This window comes from Silene latifolia, chromosome X (assembly GCF_048544455.1).
Source record: "Silene latifolia isolate original U9 population chromosome X, ASM4854445v1, whole genome shotgun sequence".
In the NCBI taxonomy this organism is placed as follows: Eukaryota; Viridiplantae; Streptophyta; class Magnoliopsida; order Caryophyllales; family Caryophyllaceae; genus Silene; species Silene latifolia.
The window spans coordinates 351228-374867 of record NC_133537.1 but is presented as its reverse complement, the minus strand read 5'-3'; the positions used below and the strand labels follow the sequence as shown (position 1 = coordinate 374867).

Genomic DNA, 23640 nt, shown 5'->3' with positions numbered 1-23640 from the left:
GTGTATAATACACGGTTTTCGGTATTTCAGGGTCCCGAAACAAAAATGTTTCTAAATCATACGGACGGTTCCTCGGGTCAGATAAAGTAGCTACACAAACTTTGAGAAGCAACAGTAAACATTTAAGGGTGCCGGTACGCGATAAACGTGTCTTTGACGAAAATCAGGTACTTCTTAAATATAGATGAATACTTCTTATTTAGGGCTGAAAATCGAATACGGTAACTCATGAAGCGACCCCTGACACGTGGTAGAAAACTGGGAAGAAAAATACATGCATGATCTGGTACGGGCTCACAAACGGTTCAAATTTAAGTGTATAATACACGGTTTTCGGGATTTCAAGTCTCAGGACGAAAACTTCCGTACATCACACAGACGGTTCCTCGGGTCAGATAAAGCAGCCACCCAAATTTTGAGTAGAAACGTAGGACATTGACTTAGAAAAATTTGGTGTGTGTATACAGTATATATATAGTACATTATAAAATGAAAGTACTTACACGTAATTACATGTGATGAATATAAATATTAAAATCTTGTATTTATTAAAATTAAATTAAAGTACTATGGTTTCTAATTGGTATAAAATATAATAAGGCAGAGATCATGAAAACGAGCTTATAATTATTGTGGTTTCTAATCGTATATAGTCTATTTACTAGATAAATATAGTAATGTTTTTTTATGTACGCAAGGGGGGACAAGACAACCCTAAGCTATTATCCCAATAAGAGTAGAGAGGATGGAAAAGACAAAATAAAGTATTTTGAATTTATTTGGGGTATCTCTCATGTTAAAGGAGTAAACTTATGATTTTGGACAAGTATTGAAATCACACGTCAACATCATCCTTTGAATTTGGGGAGGGATGCGTACATGACGATAGCAATAGTGCTATTAAGGGAATTGCCTTAATTTGCACATTGAACTTCACAGCATTCCTTGTTTGTGTAAATTCCTATGGGGAAGAGGTTATTAACGGATTTAGGGCAAATCATTTTATAAATATATACTGTCACCTGGATATGCATTCTAAATTGATCAAAGTGTCTATCATAAAAGAAAGACGACAAAATATTAAATACTCCTGCATGCATACATTTTTACTGTTCTGTCTTTACCATATCTTACGTCACTACGTCCTATATACTTTCTGGGTCATGCTCATTTTTTTTTAAAACTTATTTTCTTAATGAGTACTCTTTTCGTTTTAATTATTTGTTAATTTTTAATTAAAATATCTTTTACAAAGAATAAAAAAGGCAAATAAATAATATGAATAAAAGTATCATTTACCACTTACGAGAATTAAGAAAGATAGTAAAAAACATTGTGATTTAAGAAAGCTAAAAAATGTGCTATAGTAATTGAAACATGAAGAGAAACAAAAGTGTAGAGAGAAACTAGGTGTGATTAAGAGATCAATTAGATAATTTAATGAGATATTCCCTCCGTTTTAGTGATAAAAGAAGTGTAAACATATCACCGAAATAGAGGGAGGACATTATATAGTATACATTATAGAAATACTACAAAAGAGGATAACAGAAGAGGTTAACGCAATTAATGACAATAAATGACCAGGATGAAGGAGTACTACATAATTTGATAAAAACTACAAAATTAGAATCCAGAATAAAGTTTGGTGAGCGTGACATTTAAGATGAGAAGCGTACAAAGTCATTGAGTAGGGAAATCAGTAGAGGGATATACAGTAATAACTAATATAGAAACCCTAGATTTGTGTTTCTACACTACTATCCATTCGTAACATTCATTTAGCTATATCTCTCTGTCTCCCTTACAAAAATCATAAATAAATAAATACATCTAAAACTTTAATAATTTTAATAAACTTTAAGTTAAAACAAGGCTTTCTTAATTATTTAGTTCATTAATGAATAGCATGGAGCTTGGTTCACCTCCTGATCGTATTTGCTATGTTGATTGCAACTTTTGCAACACTGTTCTTGCGGTAATTAATTATATATTATACGATTATCCATCATATTGCTCATATATATTATACTACTCTTGATTTTTATGTATTAATAATTATTTAACTATGCAATGCAAGGTTGTGATACCAAGCATGATGTTACTAGAGACGACGGTGGCGGTCAAGTGTGGACATTGTGGGAATGTCTCATGTTTGAACACTAGGCCACCTAATTGTCTTGATCATCAAATCACCCTTCCTCAGGTATCTACTATACATAGTAATAGTGTGATTATGGATGAATGAATAACGCTAAGAAGTACGTATGTACGTGCATGGTGAATGTTGTTTCAGGGAAACAATTTAATGGAGAAGCCAATCGAGGAGACCACGACTACTACGACTACTACTACTACTGCTTATGTTGCTTCATCTTCATCCTCATCTGCCTCTACTCACCCTCTGTGTCCTAGGCCTTTTCTTGTCAAACGTACCGCCCTTTTTATCTCCTTATAATTATGCCTTTCTTTCTTTTACTTTACTTAATTAATTATATGCATCATCATCATAATAATAATATTGCTAAGACTCCGGTAAACTATACAAGTGGATATATATCCGATATCTAAGTCGTCACATTAAATAACCCCTATTCCTACGACGAAGTAATATGGGTTAATTTTAAAAGTCTATAATAGGTCCTTTAGAAATCGTCCACACATATTTACTATTCCCTTAATTAGAAGGGAATAGCAACTACTTTTTCCATGGCTATGTAATGTATATCAATTCATGCATGTTGGGTTAATATGTTGAATTTTAATGAATTAAATTTGTGAATGCATACAGCTCGAGAGAAGAAGCATAGAATTCCATCGGCTTACAATAGGTTCATGAAGTAAGTACGCACACATAATTTTGTTTTTACTGTTCATTCGTCCCATTGATAATAACTTGATATTATTCTTACTGTCTGTAACTTAATCAAGACATTTTTTTTTTTGTGGTTTGAAATTGTAGGGAAGAGATACAGCGCATTAAAGCTGCAAACCCTGAAATACCACATAGACAGGCTTTTAGTGCTGCTGCTAAAAACGTAAGATTAATTTCTTCTTATATTCATATTCATATTTCATACCATATATTTGGTCAAATCTGTCATCTGTAAGGATCAATAATTTTGACTTTTCAACATAATTTTAACTAATTATTTGATCATCAGTGGTCAACCCAGCTGAGCTGGGTCACTTGTGGAGAGATGCAACCACCTCTAAGGCGTTAATCGGAGGAAGAAGTAGAAAAAGAGTCTCCAATTGTTGATTGTCATCTCTCTAGTTTTCACAATCTATGGAATCTGATATATGTACTGTAACCCCTTGTTCTTATTTTGCTTAACTCTATTATTATAAGCTTTGATCTATTTAAGAACACTACTCCATCTTTAGTTAATTAAGATAATCAAGTTTGGTGTAGGTAGAGGTAGACCTGTACTCGGGGCCGGGTGTAACGAGCCGCCAATCCCTAAAAATTGTGCGTGTGATCCGTTCACTTCGAATCCTTAGATTTTATGTTTCTACTTGTGTATTTTCGTTTTTGTTTTTATAGTCATGTAGTACTCCAAGATTATTTCCTGCGTGTCGAATCTTGGAGCTAGCTTTTTAGTTTAAGATACGTTTTTAGGCGTTTAGAAAACGTATCGTTATTCTGCACATTCTATGTTTCCTGCTAGCAGGCTTGTAATATCAAATTTCCCTCTTTGGGGAGTACTAGTCAATCAATCTGTTTTCCACCCAATTGTCTTCTTATTGCTTGTTGCTTGCATTCTTATGAACGACTCTTGCCTTCATTACTTACTAACAAACATGTGTGTGTCAACCGTTGAGGATCGAGACTAGGATCCCGACACACGCAAACCGAGACCGATTACGAATGCTCTAGTGCTTGACGCTCTCGCTAGCATTCTTGTCGTGAGTTTAGACAAGGGTGCGCTCCACGACCCGGCTCAAAGTTCGGAACGTGACACCGGGCTAGGGGCGGGCCGGGTTCTCCTGGTCAAACCTGGGCCAGGCCAGGGGGAGGAGCGGGCTTGACCGGGCTGGAATATGCTTGACTCGAGCCAGGGCCCGAGGCCGGGTTCTCCTGGTCGGTGGGATCGCGATTCTACGTGCGATCCTTTCTTAATGGTTTAGAAAAAGGCTTAGAAAAGGCTTGGGGCTACAAGTCTTTACACATGGGAGGATAAGGCCCATTCCTAATAACTCATTTAGCTAAAAAAAAAATAAAAATTGAAGAGAAAAATAAGCAAACATCTAGCTAAATTAAACACTAAAACAGACCCACAAAAAAAAAAAGTAAATCTAATAATATTATATCCTTGGATGTCTAAAATGTTAGATTGGATAGATATATGTGATCCGAACATACACTTCTGATTTGATATCTTATCCGTGGACCGTGCTCACCCCGGGATGCCTGCAGACTTATCCCGGGGTTGTTCTGACAAAGAGATTGTTTTCAGATGATGTATAGTATCATAAACATCCGCTTATATGAACTCTTCATAGTCCACCCCTCTGGTCACCAGACAATCTTGTAGCAAGTATATCTGATCTTCCTCCTCGGGATACCCGCAGGATGGTGAGATTAGTCTTCTCAAAGAAGGCTCGTTATCTACTATATACTCCACAACATCAACATTTACATTTGAACAACCGCTTAAGCTCAAGTACCTCAGTCTTTTGCATGATTCTATCACCTCCTTTACTCCCTTTTCTGTGATGTTTTCGCAATCTTCCAAATCCAAGTAAAGCAGGCGGGGGCTGTTTCTTCCGATCATCGCAAGAACTTCATCGTTTATCCCCGAATATTTTGCAACCAGCTTTTCCAGTTTTGAGACCTTGGCCTTTTCTCTAGAGAACGTTAACTGGCGGCATTCATTCAACTCCAAACTCTTGACTGTATGACTGTAATCAAGGATGTCAGCAACATCCAACATTTCAGTACCTTGAAAACATTTAGAAAGGTTAAGCTTCTCTAGATTAGGGAAAATCCCTTGGACCTTTCTGAGATTAGCACTGCCCAGGAATTGATTAGATGATAAATTCAAGGAACGTATGGCGAGGTTTTTTAGAGGACGGACATTGTTCCATTCTTCACTTCCTACACAGCTATAACCAATTTCAAGCCGACTTAAAAGGTTGCATCTTTCTGAGAGCATAACAAAAGCTGAATCTGATAGAAGCGGACAGCAATAGAGTTGTATCGATGACAAGTTTAGAAGAAACTGGCACAAATAGTCTATATGCTCATTTGTGAGGAATTCAGCTCCAAGTAGTGCTAAAGATCTTAAATATCGATGAGAGTGAAGAAGAGATGAGATCCCGGAAAACGTATAACTTTTGCAGAATGACAGAGTGAGTTCTGTCAGAGGGATTTGTGCTTTGGCAACCGAATGCAGAAACTCATCAGAGATGTTCAGACTTACAAATTTCAGCGAAACTAAGTGTTTTGGAAAATTAATTGAATTTTCAACACCAAATGATCCAATCTTAAAATGTGCCATTAGACACAAGGACGTCAATCGAGGACTATTACGTAAAAGAAAGGAAATCCCACATTCTGTTATATTGGTACTGTAACCAGCTACAATATGTTGAAGAAAGGGACAGTTCAATGATAACGAAATGAGGGACTTATCTGAAATGCATCGATTTCCTGAAAGAACTACTTTGCGCAGTCTTTTGAGCTTGGACGCCAAAAACTCGATCCCTTCATCAGTCACAGCAATGATTTTACTATCAACTATGTGGGGAAAATAAGAGTCACTGATGTTTATCTCCTCAAGCTGGGGAAAAAAGTTTGCTATTTTGACAAGGTCGGAATCTTTCATGGATGAACGCGAACAGCCAAGTATCTTCAGATTCTTCATGGTGGAACCCAGATTCTGCAGGCAAACATCAGGTAAATTTCCATTGCAGGAGAGATCCAACTCTTCTAAGTTCAACCCAGATTGCGAAATTACATGAAAAGCCCGGTTGAGGTCTCCTTGGAAGTTCAGAAGCTTTATCTTCTTCAGATGTGGAAATCTACGGAGGAGACTAGCGAGGACATTGATTGATGGACTGAAAACAGTTAAGCTCTCCTGGATTAAATTAGTGATTGATAGAAACTCCTTGCAGACTAATGAGATCGAGTCCCGATCACTTGGATTGTTAAGCTTGTCGAAAATCATGTCCCAACATATGGGCAAGTTTTTGTGGGTCTCTGCCTCCATTTCCACTCAAACAAATTTTCAGAGTTTCAGCAGCATTAATATATAAGCAAAACAGCCAGGGTATGATACAATACAAGTATTATAAATTTTTCAAAAGGTGACCTTTTTGACATGGTCATCCTTCAGAAATAGTCATAGTTCTTTGGCTAGAGAAAAATTCTTAAACCTAACTTTATCCCTCTGACTTTTTTGAGTTTGAACCTCCACGAAATATAAATATTTTTATTCGTACTACTTTAATTTAGATTTTTGACACTTTTCAATTTGTTTCCGAAATCAACTAAAGCTTTCACCTTTCGAGCTCTTTTAATATGCTCCTTGATTAAATTTGACAAGGTATTTAGATTTTTTTTTTTGGAGGGGGGGGGGGGGGGGGAAGTGATACAAGAGCTTTTAAGATGAAAGTGATACAAGAGCATCTAAGATAATAATCTTTCAGATTTCAATCATTCGTTTACCTTTTTTAGTCCTTGATAGGGCCTAGGGGTATATTAATCAAAATTAAACAAATGACTGATGATTGATACGTAGGGAGCAGTTGAATCTCAACTCCTAAAATCTTTCATCAACTGAGCTAAAAGCCTAATACCATGCATTACATGACTTTCTCCTGAACAAAATATATCAGTCTAAGATTTACCATAGCCAGCATAAAACAAACAAAAGCTCAACTGAACCAAGATACCTTCCTCAAGCATTGCTAGGAGGCCAATGAAGGAACTTACGACCCACAAGCGAAGGCGGGAGAAAAGTCTGAGGTGTTGTAGGATCATCAGGGGTATAAATATAACCCTCTCCATACCCAACCTCTTTCATAAGTTTTGTAGGTGCATTCCTCAAATGTAAAGGCACCCCTTCATTCCCTCCAACCGACTCTCTCACAACCTTCTGAGCTTCATTCAATGCTTGGTAAGACGCTACTGACTTCGGTGCCAAAGCTAAATAAGCCACACATTGAGCCAAATTTATCCTACATTCCGGCATACCTATAATGTGGCATGCCTGATGGCATGCCACAGCCTGTAAGACCGCTGCAGGGTCCGCCAACCCTACATCCTCACTTGCAAACACGACTAACCTCCTAGCTATAAACAAAGGCTGCTCCCCTCCTTCTAACATCCTAGCTAACCAATACATAGCTGCATCCCCATCGCTCCCTCTCATCGACTTAATCAACGCACTAATCAAATTATAATGCTCCTCACCGGCCTTATCATACGCAACATGCTTACACTGCAACGCCTCCTTAGCATCCCTTATACTCACAACCACGTTCCCCTCCTTCCCCTTCAAATTCGCACGGCCTACAGCCGTAACAGCACTAACCTCAAGAGTATTCAACGCAACCCTAGCATCCCCATCACATTGCTCAGACAAAAACTCAATAACCTCGTCCCCAACCGAAACCCTAACCCCATCAAAACCCGCCCCCAACCCGTGTTCAACATCATCAATAGCCCTCCTCAACACCCTCCCAACATCCCCACACCCCAAACCCTTGAGATTCAACACTCTGCACCTAGATAACAAGGGGGTAACCAGATGAAACGACGGATTCTCCGTCGTAGCGCCGATAAAAACAATACTACCATCCTCAATAACAGGCAAGAAAGAATCTTGTTGCGATTTATTAAACCTATGAACTTCATCAACAAAAAGCACAGTTCTTCTCCCATTTTTTAACCGTAATTTCCTCGCCTCCTCAACCACCTCTCTAACATCCTTAACCCCGGAAGTAACCGCGGTTAAGGAGACAAACTTGTATGAGTTAGTAGTCGAGTTTGCAAGCGCCTTAGCAATGGAGGTTTTTCCTGTACCAGGTGGGCCCCATAGGACTAAGGAAGGGAGTCTATTACACTTGACGGCTGATGTCAGCATTGAGGTGGGTCCCAGGATGTGGTCTTGGCCGATGATTTGATCGACGGTGCGGGGTCGCATGCGTTCTGCTAAGGGCTCCGGCGGCGGCGGCTTTGGTGTTTGCGGTGGGGGCGTCGCGGTAGACGGCGGTGGAGGGGAGGGTTTGAGGCGTTTGTTAGGGTGGTGGAGAGAGAAGAATTTGTTGAGTTTGGGTTGTTGTGATTGTGATTGCGACGGTTGCGGAGATGAAGGAGGGTGATTAGAAAGAAGCCAGTTGGCGGCATGGACGGCGGAGGTGCCGCCGGTGGCGATGAGGGCGGAGGTGGCTTGTTCGGTAGAGAAGCCCATGTTTAAAAGTTGTGACTTTACTTCTTCTTCCTCCGCCATATTTTTGCCGCTTTTTTCAGTCTAATTTTTTTTTGGCGTTAACAAATCCCAAATGCTGAAACGTTTTCCCAAATTCTTGTTCCAATCTTGCAATTAACGGGTCAAGTATTATTCCCTCCATCTGGTGTTTTTGTTAACAAATTGGATATTTCGATTATTTGTTTACATTTTTATTTTGAAAAGACTTTTGATGAGTTATTAGTTATTCAGTTAGGTCTATCTCGGTCTGTTTATCACCTAGATATAAAAACTACAAATGACCCCGGTCCTGTCACTTTTAATAACCTTGTGGTAGTAAAGGTAAACAAAAGATGGTAAGTACTTGTATAAATGGATCACAAATGTTTAATATTTTGCTGCAATTTTTGTCCCCAAACTTGGCTTCTGGCGTCAATTTTCTCATATACTTTTTCTCGTTGCTATACTAGATGGAGTGTGTACTACTAATATGGTCCGATAAAGAAAGTAATGGGCTTTTTTTGTGTTGAGAGAAGCCCATGCTTTGGACTTTGGGCCATTTTTTTGGTATTATAACTATGTTTGGCAAGACATTTCAGGTACCTGATTTAACCACGCAACCTGATTTGACTAATATTTCAGGTAGTTGTTTTACCTAGTGCTGTTTGGTAAAGTCATTTAGTCACTGAAATGACTTTTCAAATACACGAAATGAAAAGCTACTCCAGGTAGCTTTTTAAAGTTTCAGGTGGCTGAAATGTTCTACTTTACATATTTACCCTTTATTTAAATTAATTTATTATAATTATTAATGTCATTTTACAAAAAATCAGTTACATTTTCAGTTAGTTTACCAAACACTTTACAATTAATCAATACCTTATCGGTTTCAATTTTAAATAGCTTTTTACCTTTTTTAATTTCATCCTTATCGGGTTTGAGTACCTTTTCGGGTTTAGTACCTTTTCGATCGTTTTACCAAACAGAGCCTATATGTGTGGTAGGGGACAGCCGGACAAGGGTGATAACAAGCTGAGTCGAGTACGAGTTTGGCTTTATTGCTCGGCTTGTGGTCATGAAACAAAACTCGAGTTTGAGCTGACCATGCTCGCGGATTTTAACCCCCTCAGTCCTATATAAAATTCTTAAATTAATGTTTTTTTTTCCTTCAGTACGTAAGAATTAACATATATTTTCATCAAATATATCAACTTAATTGGATGGAGTAAGATTCGAGCCTAGCCTAACAACATCCATTCTCCATGACCTAAAACGGAAAATAAGGAGAATAGTCATCTCTTTATTGTTACATATTAGAAATAGAGAGGGAGGAATTCATAAAGGAAATCGTGTTATTGATAATAGTTCGTTCGTGTCTCAATACAATCGATAGGTATCGTATATATAGACCCGAAACTAAATCTAGGATCTCCTATTAACGGAAACAATATACTCCGTATGATATAATATCAATATTATTCTCTATGATATATCACGATACCGTAGATATCTCGAATATCCCGATATATCGTAGCATTACAGAAGACCATGGATTATTGGCAATTGGCCCACCTAGTACATACTTCACGAGTTGCAATTGTATCGTTCGCGTGACAAAACTATCGGGTACCTTTAACAATTACTTGACATATTAATCTTCCACGCACTTTCGCCCCGTTTCATCAATCCCTTCTCATCTTCTCTTCTCTTCTCTTCTTGTTATATATTGCTGATGTGACTCAATATAAAGTCACGGGATAAATACTTATGACCATGCATGGTGTTTTGTTTTTGATGCATGCATTACATACGATCGAATTGGCTTTTGTGCTGGGACTTATGAACTGAACACTCTCTCATTTATAAGTTTATTTGGGTGCAGCTCAGATCCAGTAACAAAACTTAACAAAGTTATTGCATAAAATGATTTAATGAGCGAGAATTTTAGTTTTAATTAAAACCGCCAGATCTAACATTTTTTACAATTAAATATTTTTCTAGTATTGCTCCCATGATCTTGTGTAGTTGTCTTTTGATGATGTGAGAAAGGTCTTTAGGGTAATTAAGGGTATTAAATTGAGTGGGCATAAAGTACATTGTCCCATGCATGCACCCTCTAAAAAGGGTATCACACCATTGCTTGCTTACATCCTTTGTTATTACCACTTTATATATATAGACCCCGGCGAAGTGGAACGTCGCGCATGCATGCTTGTACTAACTATCAAAGTCATACCAAAGTCAATGCCCTACATCCTTCCCCATCAGGGGTGTCTAAGACCACGGACAACCACGGGCGGCGGAACCGGGCCTCCGCTTTTGGCAATGCCAAATTTACAAGCTTTATCGATAAAATTTAATGCAATCTCCTCGATATATAGTACAGATGCATTCATATTTGGAGCCTCATATTTTTATGGTGCACCAGGCCTCCATTTACTTTAAGACGCCCCTGTTCCCCATTAAACTTAATTATTGAAATGAATTTGTCTCAAATTTTGATTAGATTTTGTCTAAGTTTTGATCGGTGCATATATATGGTGCCAGAGTTAAATAATCTCGTTTTCTTACCTTATAAAAAAAAAAGTTGAATAATCTGATAGACTAAAAATGAGAGAAGAGAGTGAAACATATGGAGAAAGTTCTCGTAAACTGACTCAATTAATTCCGATACATTACTAGCCTTTTATAGACTCACACATAAAACAACTCATGCTAAATTCAAGCCATTAACACACGTTGAACTACCAAGTACTCATAATCCTATTTACTAGTTAACCACTAATTAGTTCAACATTATTAGCTAACAATACTGTTAACAAGATAAATCCAATTAATAACAAATATATTTTTGGATCATAAATCCAACATAATCTCTACTCAGTTTTTAGACAAGAACGTAAATAAGATCACATCGTCTTGCACATGTTACTCATCAATTAAGATTCAATGGATGCAAAAAATTAAACACAAAATTAAAGGGAGTATGGCGGTACAATTGATGAGAGAGCTAATGTAACGAATTAACGATTGATAATAGAGAAGAATAGTCAAATGGCCTGGTTAAGAGAAGAAGAGGACAAGTATCTTAATTAGTACAATAAAGACCATACAGTGTACGTTGTAATATCTTCATCTCATTTGGAACATGTCCTACCTGCTTAACTATCAATTACTTTGCCGTTGTAGCGATAGCTACCTTCTTTGAAAGATACAAATCCATTAATATGGACCAGGACTGGACCACAGTTTATGCATTATTCCCGGCCTCTTCGAAATATCTTTTCTTCTCTATTATTAATTAATACTTTGGATTTAATTACTCGTATTATTAATTACTTAGTAACAGTAAAGGTTTACGTGATGGCATATGTTTGGAATACGAAAGTAGTTGCTTAAACACCATCACCTACGACTCAACGAGACTCTCATGAGCATCAGTCTAAAGTGTGAAACTGTAAATTACCTTCGACAAAGGACAATAATGAGATAACCTCGATGATGTTTCTTCGTGTGAATATGATGGTAATGAAATTCAGTACCACTCGATAACGTAATAACATTGTCATTCCACAAATCTTTACTATAATCAATAATGAGACATCATCAACATTATAATAAACCAATGTACATTGTACCAAGGGAGCACAATCATAGAATACAATTATGGAGAGGCAATAAACAAACAAAACAAACAAAAAAAGCTGCAAATAATATAGTGAGGAGTAAAATAAAAAACACCTTAAAAAATAATCAAAAATGGAAGAAAAATCCAAATATATAACACTATGAAAACACCTTTTAACAAACCATACAATGCCAAACTTGCCTATACATCTTCCACATGCTTCCTACTACAACAATCCAATTTCATACTATTTCTACCATCATTTTTTGCATATTGTAATTCAATTGGTCCACTAACACTATTATGAGTCGATACTGTTAAGACAAATATACCCGTCTTAAATAATTAATGACAGGCATGTCACATACTCACATACATGTCAGGAAATGAAATGTAAGTAATAACTTGTACTATTATGTATATATTTGAAATTTAAATAATGTACTAATTCGGCTTACGCTGAATTAATACTTGGACTATTATTATTATTGTTGTTGTAGTTATTATACTAAGAATACTAACCGTTGTGAAAGACGGAACACTGCGTCGCCGGCCGAGAAACCTTGCCGTCGACGCTAGTGGGACACAAATCAAGGCCTAAAGGGGGAACCATACAATTATAAGCTAAACAAACCTCGACATTATCCGGCAAACTGGGACCCACATTCTTCGGAAACTTGTCGAGGAAGTTATGTTGTAAATACAACGTTTTAATCCTTCCATCTTTGACACCATAAGCGTACACGTCAGGGACGGGCCCACTAAACCGGTTATTATTAAGAAAAATATTCTCGGCACCCGCGACAGCATCCGGAAGGCGGCCGTAAAATCCGTTGTGACTTAAGTCCACGGCGGCGCCTTCCGGATACGGCGCAGGTGAACGGGAGATGGTATCGGTATCGGAATCGGACGAAACTATTCCTGAGAAATTGTTGTGGTTGAGTAACAGTGTTGAGAGCGTAGGACGGAAAAATGAGGTAGGGAGGGACCCACTGAATTGGTTGTAGCTGAGGTCCAGGTAGGATAAATCTGGTAATGCTTTTAAAATTGAGCCGTTAATTGGGCCCCACATGAGGTTCTGTGAGAGTGACACGTAGCGGAGGGTTAACGGTAGGGTGGTTGGGATGGGACCCACTAGACGGTTACATTTTAAGTCTAGGTGGAACAGGGAGTTCGGAGACGTAGACGTGTCGGGTATATTCCCGGTTAGTTGGTTACTGGCGAGGATTAAGATTTTGAGGTTCGGTATGTCGGTTAGGAGACTAGGTGGGATTGGACCGGTGAGGCGGTTGAAACTGAAGTCTATTGTATGAAGCTGAGTCAGCTCGACGAGCGAACTCGGGATTGGACCGGTGAGACGGTTGTGGGAGAGGAAAATGACTCGTAGGTTCTTCAGTCGACCGAGCTGAGTTGGGATTGGGCCGGTTACTAGGCCCGGGTTGAGAATTAGTTGGGTTAGCTCGGTTAATTCAGTTATAGCCTCGGGGAGCGTCCCGGCTAACCCGAGCGTACCCGATACGCCGGTTCCAAGTTCAAGGGTGGTGACCCGGAGCGTGTCTGAAGAAGGAGGAGAGAGCGCACACGTCAAACCCGTAAATGAGGAACACGGGTCGGGAGCGGTGAAGTCCCAGGTAGAGAAGAATGTTGAACCGGGGAGGTCAATTAAAGTGTCTTTGATTATAGCCAAGACATTGATATCAGTTAGGCTTAGTTTTGGAGATTGTTCTGCTGATACAAGTAGTGTACAAATTATGAGGATAATAAAACGAGTGGAAGCCATATGGTTGGCGGATCTAGGATTTAGAGAAGTGGAGAAAAGAAGGGAGAGAGATGAGAGTAGTTTTGGGAGAGACAGAAAGGAGGGTGAAGTGGAAAGATCCAAAGGTGTGTTTTGGGTTGGGTTGAGTTAGAGTGTAGTTCAAATGTTTTTCAGAGAGTACAGAGGTGTGGTTCAGAAAAACATTAGATTTGATAAGGACTCCGTTGGATTTCCGTTGAGTTTTAAGTGCATTGGGATTTGGGAGGAGTAAAATTGCAGATGTTGGAAGTAAATAAAAAGACAGTAGGATGTAATGACGGTAGCAGGAGTATAGATCTGGGACAATCAGAAATGGGAGCTGGGTAATAATGATTAATGGTTTGGTGTTTCTTGTGTCATCTGCTTTGTCATGTTTATATGGTAGAAGGGGTTTGGAGTTTGGACAAATGTTTCCAAATTTTATGTTACTTGGTTCGAATCCTCCTCATTTTCTCGATAGAAATGGATAGTCCATTTCCTCTAAAAGCATCTCTCACATACAACTAAAAGCCTACTATATATTGTAGCTTAGTTTGTCACATCGACATTTTAAGCGACCCTGCTTTTCGGCTACATACCGTTATAAAGGCGAACTACAACATCTTGTAGATTGTAGTCCCACATTTTTGCTTTCATCCAATGAAAATTTACCTTTTATTTATTTTTTTTAAAGCAAGTATGCAGTTTGGTATAGCTACCGCTTGCAAGGTACATCTCATTTTTTGCATCTTCAATGGTAAGCTATATGCTTATTATTTTGCAAAAGTTACAAACAAAACCTTAAAGAGAACCATTGGAAATATTCTAATACATTTTAATATTGATATTATTTCCCTGCGCATCACTATTCATTATTTGAAATTGTGACTTTTAGATCGTCTCGATATGGAGGGAAGAGAAAATGAAGATGATTTAAATTAAGTTTTGGGATCACAAATCCTAAATAGTCCTAAATTATCAATATACAATAAGTTCATTATTTTTAGAGCACTTTGTGTAAGCTTATTGCCAATGATTGATCAATCTACGGAGTACTTGTTAATGTGTTATAGAAGTTGAGAATAACATTTTTATTTGCTTAAATTTAAGTGAAATACTAGTGAAAATTGACTAATGTTCGTCTTTAAAGAGTAAAGATCATCTTCATTCCTTGTCCATTACTTCTAATAAGTTTATATTATACGAAATGTATTATTTCACTCCCACATCATCATTCATTACTTTTGTTTGTAACCGTTAGTGTTAAGTCGTTTAAACGAAAAGGAGAGGAAGAGTAATGAAGAGGATCCAATAGTTATTTGGGATATCTTAGATAACGAAAAAGTTATAATTTTTATCTCCCTATTAATCGCATTAACTGAGCTAGCACAGAACTCCATTCTTTAAACAAAGGAGTTACATCGCTCTACAGAGAATCTACGACCAGTTACATATCACATTATGTTCACTTTATGTTTCATACGACAACAAAATGTGTGTTCTTTTTATGTCAGAAACGGGTCATATCGGATAGCAGGTCAAGATTTACGGGTTTTTTACCCTAAAAAACTGGATCAGATTGAATCCACTTTACGGATCAGGTCAAACTTTGACAGGTCTCCTATATACATTACATCCAACGAGCAACCAAATGTTTCCAAAGTAGCCCCATTGTGTGTGTAGTGACTTTTAAGTTCAAAAATATCACATGTACTTTACTCCCGCGCTTGACGCTTCAAACAAACAAAAAAAGGCTACAACAAACCGTGAATGCCAAAAGCTGCTCGTGCCATTACAGCTTTCACGCTCATCCGTTCCGTGGAACAAATTTCAATTTTGATATTCCTAACTTCTATGTTTACCGCGCTCGAGATCTTTCGCCTAAATGACCAACTTTAACACCTTTTTTGGATATCAAAAATGTAGGGAAGGCGAGGAGGGAAATGAAGGGAGAATGAAAGAGGCGATTTTCCCTCCAAACCTTCATTTTATTTTATTACTAACCAAACAAACAATTCTTTACTATAAACACCTTGTCGAGCGAATATGACCGTCGCATCCAAGCTTTTACACTGAAAAATAACTCCACTAGATCCAACCTTAATTTTAGTGTTGGTTAATTTAAGAGGATCTACTAGAGAATCTAAATGGTAAAAAAAATATAATAATCCAAGTGGCTTTCAAAAAGCTGTTTTCACACAGCGTGCACCGTCCATTCAACTTTAAAGAAGGGAAAAACTAATAAACGCTCCACATTATAGTGCTTCAAAGCTCTCAGAATAAAGGTGCAATTAAGTGGCATGGCTTCCTTGCGCCTTTAAATTAGAAGCAGATGGCAAAACTATCCAAGCAAATATTTGCTGACAATGACTGAAAGCACAGAGATTAGCTTTCTTCGTGACCAACTCGGATCAAATTTATATTTGACGATGTCAACTTATATGCAAGTTTTCATCCAAAGTGAGGCCAACATTATGCAAAAAAAAATTTAGAGATCTTGAAAATCCCCAAAAGTCAGATTATGAAGCCGAGTAACTCTTAACTAGTAGACGCTTTCACTGCTTTTTCTGCTGCATCGTCCAGGTCTTCTGCTGTTATGATTGTCATGCCACTCTCCTGCCAATTTAAGAATATATTAGCAATGAATCTCTCTAAAGAGCAGTTTCAGCTTTATCGTAACAGTTAAGATATGACTAAATTCGTCTTTACCTTCAGGATTCGCTTTCCCTGATCAACGTTAGTTCCCTCCAGCCTAACAACCAAAGGCACCTTCAGAGAGACCTAAGCACATATATAAAACGAGTTTCAGTTTCAGTAGCAAGCAAGCTCAAAACTTCCGACATAACTTTCTCTATTTGATATTATTTGGGAGGGCGGGGTAAAAAAGTGTATATATCCTGTTAAACTGTGTAATGTTTTCCCCTTTTTAACGCACAAAAACTTGCACGACAGTGGCCAACCCTTGAAAAAAAATAAGTGACCGAGTACGCTAAGAATTTTGGTTGGTCACACATGTGAGACACTCTTATACAAGACTAGTAAATATTCTACCTCAAGACAAAGGCAAAAAAAATGTCAGCAAAACCCAAGTGACCAACCAAATCGTCCACAAATTACAAGAAGAAAATGCACTAAATTTCAACTGCTGAATTGCCTACAGTTCGTCTTGTGTAGGAGACTAAGACCGTCATATGGTACACCTCAAATATTGCTGCTATCATCAAATCAGGTTTATGGCATGGATAGGACCATTGTACAACTTTCGATGGTCTTATTTGAGTATTTTGAACATCTCGCTACCTTACATCTACCTACGTCTACCAAAATCTCACAACTAAAACGAATACTCGTCGACACAAAAATTATAACAAGGGTGACCTCCTAATATGATAACTTCAGCAAGAGGATGAGAACAGGAAACAGGTCTGTATCTGAGAGAGTCCAGTGATAAATTTTGCAACAATATTCGTGAAGTGCATTGAGTAGGACAATGTACAAACTACATAATTCAGTATGTTTGCCATAATCACCTGTTTAGCAGCATTGACAATCCCACTGGCTATGACATCGCATTTCATTATTCCACCAAAGATGTTCACCATAATTGCCTTTACTCTCTCATCAGAAGTCAATATTTTGAATGCCTCGACAACCTGTGTCACATGGACCATGTTAGCAGCAATGGAGAACTAACAGTAAAACTAAAACAGCAGCTGCATAATTGTAACCAGGGTACAACAATATATTGACTCTCCTCATCACAAACAAAGAAGGGATTTTTGGCTAACCACCACGTCATAATGCTACAAATACACATGAGTTCCAATCCAATACACAGAACAATAATAGGAAATATGAATAACCCTCAACATAATGCAATGAAGTTTTTTAGAAGACCACCACAACAAAAGTAGATTACCTGATTCTCAGAAGCACTACCGCCAACGTCTAAAAAGTTGGCAGGGGTTCCTCCATGCAACTTAATAATATCCATAGTGGCCATAGCCAATCCTGCCCCATTCACCATGCAACCAATCTCTCCATCCAGACCAATATAGTTCAAGTCAGCTTTGGCAGCAGTAACCTGAATAGTAGACGGACGAGGTACACTGTCAGTGGCTTCAAGGCCAGGCAATGTCAGTTCGTAAGTAGACACCAAAACAAAAATAGCAACCAGACAATCTGACACTACTTTTTGTATGAATCTAATTCCATATTTCCATGTGTGCCTCTTGCGTAAAATTAGCTATGTTACTCTGACTCGTCTGAGAAGTGTCGTGTCGATGAAGTTATTTTCCGTGATTTTAATTTTTTTGGTCTAAAATGAAGTGGCGTAATGTCGTGTCGTGTAGCACAAGCGACACATGACCAAAATTAAGTGTCAGAGTAACATACATTAGTACACTAGTACCAAACATTCTTTCCCTCCCTTTCTGCCACAGTCCTAAATTTGCTTCCAAATGAGGTGTTAAGGGGATCGCGTAGTTATGCAAGTATGTGGTCCTATCATAAGAGCTTTTTTGGCTTAAAAGCTGGACTCCAACACTTATAATCAAGTACATCTTTATCCAAAACCAACATATCAGCACAGGTAATCAAGGTGGTAATTGTTTCATACAATTGGAAAGTGAAACCAAGGATCTCTGAAACAAACCTCTCGTGGATCCTCTTGTGATGTGTCACGAAGAGCAAAGATCTCCTTTTGTCGATATGCAGCGTTGTCATCAAAGTTAAGCTTTGCATCAGCAGCCACTAATTGGTTGTCAGAAGTTTCAGCTAGAGGGTTTATCTGTAAGGATAAATAAAGGTGTCCACAACTAATTAGCATATAGAAAGAAAGTGAGCAAAAATAAATATGAAGCTATACAGCGGATGTGTCCACCTCCAGCATAGTGCAATCACTTTGAACGAAAAGAGTATACAGCTTCTTCACTTGTTCCAAGGCAGCCTGTTTATCAGCTGTCTTCAGTGCAAGTCCATCAACGACCTTTGCAGCATCATCGTCGGTAATTCCAGTGAAAACATCGATAGGGACCTAAACAAGGAAGAAGAGACGGTAAAAAACAAGTCTAGCATAACCAATTGGACAATACAGGGAGCACAAGAAGAGAGGACATATATCCACCTTAATGATCATGTCCGGATACTTTTCTGCAAGGTCTTCAATACTGGTTCCTCCTTTGCTACAGGCAATTATAAGCTAGAAAAGGCATAAAATGTCATTAGTATCCACACTGGGCTTCACATTAAAAAAAAAAAAAAAAAAAAACATCATTCATGCACCATAAAAGGGACATTCAGAACGTGATAGCAACGAAGTTTAGGAACTTACAGGACCCGCAGTCTTGCGGTCAAGGGTGATGGCAAAGTACATCTCATTTACCAATGACAGCTTTTCACACAAATAGAGCTGTTTGCACAGGAAAAGAAAGTGGCAAAACAAGAAAATTGTCAGGTCCCAAATCTAACCAAAATTTGACGCCACAAAGCAAGACAGAGGAGAAAGTGTTACGAGAGCAGTATAGAACATGATGTAACTGCAACCCTTCGTTATCCCCATTATATTCCAAAACTTACAAAAACCTAAAGACTAATCGGAAGGACAAACTAAAATATCAACAGCTGATGAAAACATAAAGACTTACCATATTAACAGGTTTGCCCTGGGCACCAGTTTGTTTAGTGACCAATATCTGACCCAGCATTTTCTCTGGAGATGACAGACAAGGTAAAAATAATCTCATATGCTGAATAGGACATAATAAATACTGGACTTCAATGCATAAACATTATGATCACACCCACATATTAACAATGTCCCTGCTATATCAGCGGCCTCCGAGTAGGTCACACGCACAAATTAATAATCCAAGCAAACACAGAAATCGTAGCTGCCATCAATTATACGTAGCTAATGACTTGATGTACATAACAATACAAGCACAAACTCAATACAATTGAACGGGGGAGGAGGGATGTCAAACAGGGATAAACAATAAACACTCCCTGAATAAAAATAAATAAAATGAACAGCATGACTCAATCTATAAAACATATACTTCCTTTGTTCCAATAGATTGTATATGCTCGCTTTTTACACGAAATTTTAGGAGAGGTCAAAACCTGTGGGGTAGAGTATTATTAAGTACCATGATTACCCATATACCCCTCCCACTAGCAACTATTTTCCCACACCACCACACATCCTCTGCTCCTCCTTGCACCACTATGGCTACCACGGCGCACAACAATACCCTCCTTACACCACCCTCTTCTTCCCTCTCCACTATCCCTTTCTAACCAACCACTCAGCGAACAACTTACTCCACCATAGAGGGCTGATTCTCTGCCACGCACCACTATGAACAACGGCTAGTCAGTCACCACCTACTTCAACCATCACCCTCACAAAGCAGGTTGGTTCTCCGCCACACACTATAAACGCCAGCCACCACCATCTCAACATTACAAATCCAAACCCTAAAAAGCCAATATCTGTCCATTACTCCAACAAGATATTTGCAGGCTTCGAAAGTGATGGGTGATGGTAGTCTTAGGGTGCGAGTCTAGTAAGATTAGGTGATCAGATGGTGGTGGGTAATGGTGTAACTCTGGTTTTGGTAGAGGCGGAGTTGAGTGTGGTAGTTTCCGTGAAGAATGGGATAGTGGTCCTGAGGGAGGTAGAGGTCTTGAAGTTATGATGGTGTTGGGCAGGTGAAGGTTTGTAGTGCAGCACTGCTGCGGTGGGGGTTTATATTCATTAACAAGATGAGGAAGGGGCACAAAGCAATAATCAATATGCATGTTGAATAAGGCAGGAGAACATCCAACAATTGCATATTAGACATAAAGAATTCACTTGTTCATCGCTTCTATGGCATAGAACAATAAGGTGTAATCACTGTAATGTAAAGAAGAAAGCATTGCCAATACATCGGATTTCCCAAGAAAAAGGAAGCACAAATAATGCATGAGAACAAGATGGGAAAAATGCATACCAGCTATATCTGCAACCTGATCTGACTTCACAATGTGAACTCCACCTTTAAAGCCATTTTTAAATGTTCCCAAACCTCGGCCACCGGCTAGTACTTGACTTTTAACCACCACCTTCACATAAATTTAATAAATCAGTTATTCCTTTTTAGAGTGATGGTAATGATCAAACACTAACATATATAGGGGAATGATTGCTGTACACCTATAGTTCTTATGCAAGATATAAAAATAATATTTATAAGTTCACATAATTTTTTAATAAAAAAGTACTGTTTGCAATAATAGCGGAAACAATAGTACAAGGAGCTAAGACAATTGCGAATCCGGGTTCTCAAGGTGCAAGTTCCAAAATTTACCTCACAAGCATACATACATTTTTAAGAAGTTTAAAACAGGTTAAAATAGAGTTTGCAACAACAAAGAATATAATAGTACATGACAGCACCGAAACAACTAGACATCTGGAGTTTGGAGAGACATGGTTCAAAATTTACCTCATCTTGACCAGCAAAATTCTCTTTGATGGCCTTTTGAACTTCATTAAGAGAAGTTATAGCAACTCCTTTCGGAACATTAATACCGAACTTGCCCATGAGCTCAGCACCCTAGTTTCCAGGAACGCACAATAATGAACATAAAGTTAGCACAATGTAAATAATCATTTGAACAAAAATCAACCACATATATGGATATATGAAGCAAGAGTAGTAGTGCAAGACATTCCGACCAACTACAACTAGTCAGCTACTGGAGTTTGGCTACGTAAAATTCTCCAGCATTTTTGGTAGCATGATAGTGACCATGCAGCCAACCATGAAAAACTCTTTTTGTCTTCCATTTAACAACAGTTCCATGTTTTCAGATAAGACACAGCTATAGAGATGATAAAGGGGTCAAAGGTAAAATCCTCTTCTATACATAAATAACATCAACCTAAAGTTGAACACCGGGATTAGTTTTAAAAGACACAAATCACATGGAGGTCAAGCGTCAGAGATACGAGGTGCACTGTTTTGGCAAACAAATTTGCATTTCAAAATATAATTTGTGCAATAACAATTTTTTTCCTGGAAGACAACATTTATATGAATAAAAACTCCCAAGTATAATGTCGAAGAAAAATGACATAATAAAAGTTCTATAGAAACAAATGGACACTGCATAATAATGACTAGTGAGCCATGCTAGTTTTTGCTTATCTACGACACACACGATCCCTGCTAATTATGGCTTATCTATGAGGAGCACTGACACGTTTTGGATAGGACCTCAGTGAAAGCAGCGTTTAAGTATGTCGCAGACACATTTTAAACTAAGGGATACGCATATAGCGGGTCCTTGCATCTAATCTACACATTTGCAAAATCCTCCAGTGTCCTCGCAAGCAAACGAGCCAATACTCTTATTTTAAGAAATGTACAAAACTACAAACCGCTTATCAAAACAACACAAACTAATGAAATATAACTTTCTAGCGCAACAAAATCCCTAAATGTTTTCAGTAGAACATCGATCGTATTTCCGATATTTTTATCGAAACAGGAGCGAAAACATCTCCATCACTTTAATTTCTAGAGATTTATCTATCCATTAAGAAAGGTACAAGCCTCTTCTACAACGCAAAAAATCGCTATATCTCTCCAGTAGAAGATCGATCGAATTTTTGTCATTCGTACGGCATACAATCAACAAAATCGACACCGATACAAATCGTTCTTCCAATATTATTACACAAACAAACAAACCTAAGAATTAGAATTATCACAGATAATGAAATCATGAACAAAAAGACGAAATTACAAGATCAAATTCCTCTAAATCACAAAGATAAAATTACAAAAATTAATTGAAAAGAATCAGTACCTGATATTCGTGGATGTTGAGACGGCGAAGCTGTTGTTGCTGCCATTTACCGGCAAACGAAAGAGATTTGGAGGCCAAGCTTTTGAGTGATCCTCTCATTGTGTAGATCAAGAGACGGCAGCGATTTTGCGAAGATGAAGTGAGGAATGTAGAGAGAGGTAAATGGTAATAAGAATGGAGAATGAGAACTCCGTGAGACCCTAATTTTCCCTTTTTATGATTTGTTCGATTAATCGGCCCAAAACAAATTCGCAACTTGGGTATCTCACTATCTGCCCGTTATGACCTAGTCGGTATGTCTAGATTGGTCAGTTGGGGTCGGGATGGATCAGGTCGGTTTAGTTTGCACGAAATTATTTGTTTGTCTTTTACGTTTTTGTTAAGAGTATATTTTAATTAAAATAAACAAATGATTAGAACGGGAGTTGTTGTTTTCGGTATGGAGTGAACGTGTGTTAAGGTGTGATAGTGAGTTTTAATATTACGGAATACTTTTTTCATGTGAAAACAAAAATTTAATTTTTTATGTGAACGACAAAGTTTTATGGTAAATGTTTACAAAAATGAAATGCTTGTGTGAGTGTCACGCTTAAAATTAGTTTTATTATCCAAGAGCATTTAGATCGTTCGGTAAGAAGTCGTTCTAACTAAAGTAGATGTCTCTAGTTTAAACCCTAAGAATGCAACAATGTTACAACTCATGAGGGATATCTTTGCTGCCCTAGCGGTCCAACCCGGGTCGAATTCGGACTTTATCGAAAGGTATACACCAAAGAAAAAACTTTAAGTCGGTATTATATGTCGGGTGTTTGTATAATTTTTTCGTTTCTATTTAACTGAAAAAGATATCTCGTATGACGTTAGACACTACTTATGCTTTAAACTTTTGTATTGAGGTATAATCATCAATCGGGCTTTCACCGTCAATTTATGCCTTGGGTTGAGATGTTGCTTTT

The 23640-nt window shown here is 38.0% G+C and overlaps 5 protein-coding genes across 5 annotated transcripts; 1 reads left to right on the top strand and 4 right to left on the bottom strand.

Annotated features, from left to right (window-relative positions):
* Nucleotides 1–1665: 1665 nt before the first annotated feature.
* On the top strand, nucleotides 1666–3490 carry LOC141621115 (protein DROOPING LEAF-like). Its single transcript, XM_074437816.1, has 6 exons — nucleotides 1666–1978; nucleotides 2081–2206; nucleotides 2297–2432; nucleotides 2792–2840; nucleotides 2963–3038; nucleotides 3165–3490. The coding sequence occupies exons 1-6, from the start codon at nucleotides 1901–1903 to the stop codon at nucleotides 3222–3224; spliced, it is 525 nt and encodes a 174-aa protein (XP_074293917.1). The 5' UTR covers nucleotides 1666–1900; the 3' UTR covers nucleotides 3225–3490.
* Nucleotides 3491–4323: 833 nt separating this feature from the next.
* Nucleotides 4324–6566, bottom strand: LOC141622115 (F-box/LRR-repeat protein 14-like). The gene is made up of 2 exons (XM_074438162.1): nucleotides 5964–6566; nucleotides 4324–5885 (listed from the first exon to the last, which is right to left on the bottom strand). Exons 1-2 carry the CDS (start codon nucleotides 6213–6215, stop codon nucleotides 4488–4490), a joined length of 1650 nt encoding a protein of 549 aa, XP_074294263.1. The 5' UTR covers nucleotides 6216–6566; the 3' UTR covers nucleotides 4324–4487.
* A 40-nt stretch (nucleotides 6567–6606) lies between these two features.
* Nucleotides 6607–8622, bottom strand: LOC141622113 (uncharacterized). Its single transcript, XM_074438161.1, has one exon. It carries the CDS (start codon nucleotides 8457–8459, stop codon nucleotides 6906–6908), a length of 1554 nt encoding a protein of 517 aa, XP_074294262.1. The 5' UTR covers nucleotides 8460–8622; the 3' UTR covers nucleotides 6607–6905.
* Nucleotides 8623–12562: 3940 nt separating this feature from the next.
* On the bottom strand, nucleotides 12563–13825 carry LOC141621966 (uncharacterized). The gene has a single exon (XM_074438066.1). It carries the CDS (start codon nucleotides 13823–13825, stop codon nucleotides 12563–12565), a length of 1263 nt encoding a protein of 420 aa, XP_074294167.1.
* A 2387-nt stretch (nucleotides 13826–16212) lies between these two features.
* On the bottom strand, nucleotides 16213–22919 carry LOC141622112 (succinate--CoA ligase [ADP-forming] subunit beta, mitochondrial-like). The gene is made up of 12 exons (XM_074438160.1): nucleotides 22685–22919; nucleotides 21316–21426; nucleotides 20821–20932; nucleotides 19468–19532; nucleotides 19155–19232; nucleotides 18948–19022; nucleotides 18705–18857; nucleotides 18477–18611; nucleotides 17742–17906; nucleotides 17353–17475; nucleotides 16532–16603; nucleotides 16213–16438 (listed from the first exon to the last, which is right to left on the bottom strand). Exons 1-12 carry the CDS (start codon nucleotides 22781–22783, stop codon nucleotides 16361–16363), a joined length of 1266 nt encoding a protein of 421 aa, XP_074294261.1. The 5' UTR covers nucleotides 22784–22919; the 3' UTR covers nucleotides 16213–16360.
* Nucleotides 22920–23640: the final 721 nt, after the last annotated feature.

What these genes read in the sequence shown, in the direction of transcription:
- LOC141622115 (XM_074438162.1), bottom strand. Translation starts at nt 6,215, where the DNA reads ATGGAGGCAGAGACCCACAAAAACTTGCCCATATGTTGGGACATGATT. An exon ending in ACCTCAACCGGGCTTTTCAT is followed by an intron (nt 5,886 to 5,963) that starts GTAATTTCGCAA and finishes GTTTGCCTGCAG; the next exon opens with AATCTGGGTTCCACCATGAA.
- LOC141621966 (XM_074438066.1), bottom strand. Translation starts at nt 13,825, where the DNA reads ATGGCTTCCACTCGTTTTATTATCCTCATAATTTGTACACTACTTGTA.
- LOC141622112 (XM_074438160.1), bottom strand. Translation starts at nt 22,783, where the DNA reads ATGAGAGGATCACTCAAAAGCTTGGCCTCCAAATCTCTTTCGTTTGCC. An exon ending in AGGGCAAACCTGTTAATATG is followed by an intron (nt 19,233 to 19,467) that starts GTAAGTCTTTAT and finishes CTGTGCAAACAG; the next exon opens with CTCTATTTGTGTGAAAAGCT. An exon ending in AGGGAAAGCGAATCCTGAAG is followed by an intron (nt 16,439 to 16,531) that starts GTAAAGACGAAT and finishes TTAAATTGGCAG; the next exon opens with GAGAGTGGCATGACAATCAT.
- LOC141622113 (XM_074438161.1), bottom strand. Translation starts at nt 8,459, where the DNA reads ATGGCGGAGGAAGAAGAAGTAAAGTCACAACTTTTAAACATGGGCTTC.
- LOC141621115 (XM_074437816.1), top strand. Translation starts at nt 1,901, where the DNA reads ATGAATAGCATGGAGCTTGGTTCACCTCCTGATCGTATTTGCTATGTT. An exon ending in TTTGCAACACTGTTCTTGCG is followed by an intron (nt 1,979 to 2,080) that starts GTAATTAATTAT and finishes ATGCAATGCAAG; the next exon opens with GTTGTGATACCAAGCATGAT. An exon ending in TAGGCCTTTTCTTGTCAAAC is followed by an intron (nt 2,433 to 2,791) that starts GTACCGCCCTTT and finishes GAATGCATACAG; the next exon opens with CTCGAGAGAAGAAGCATAGA.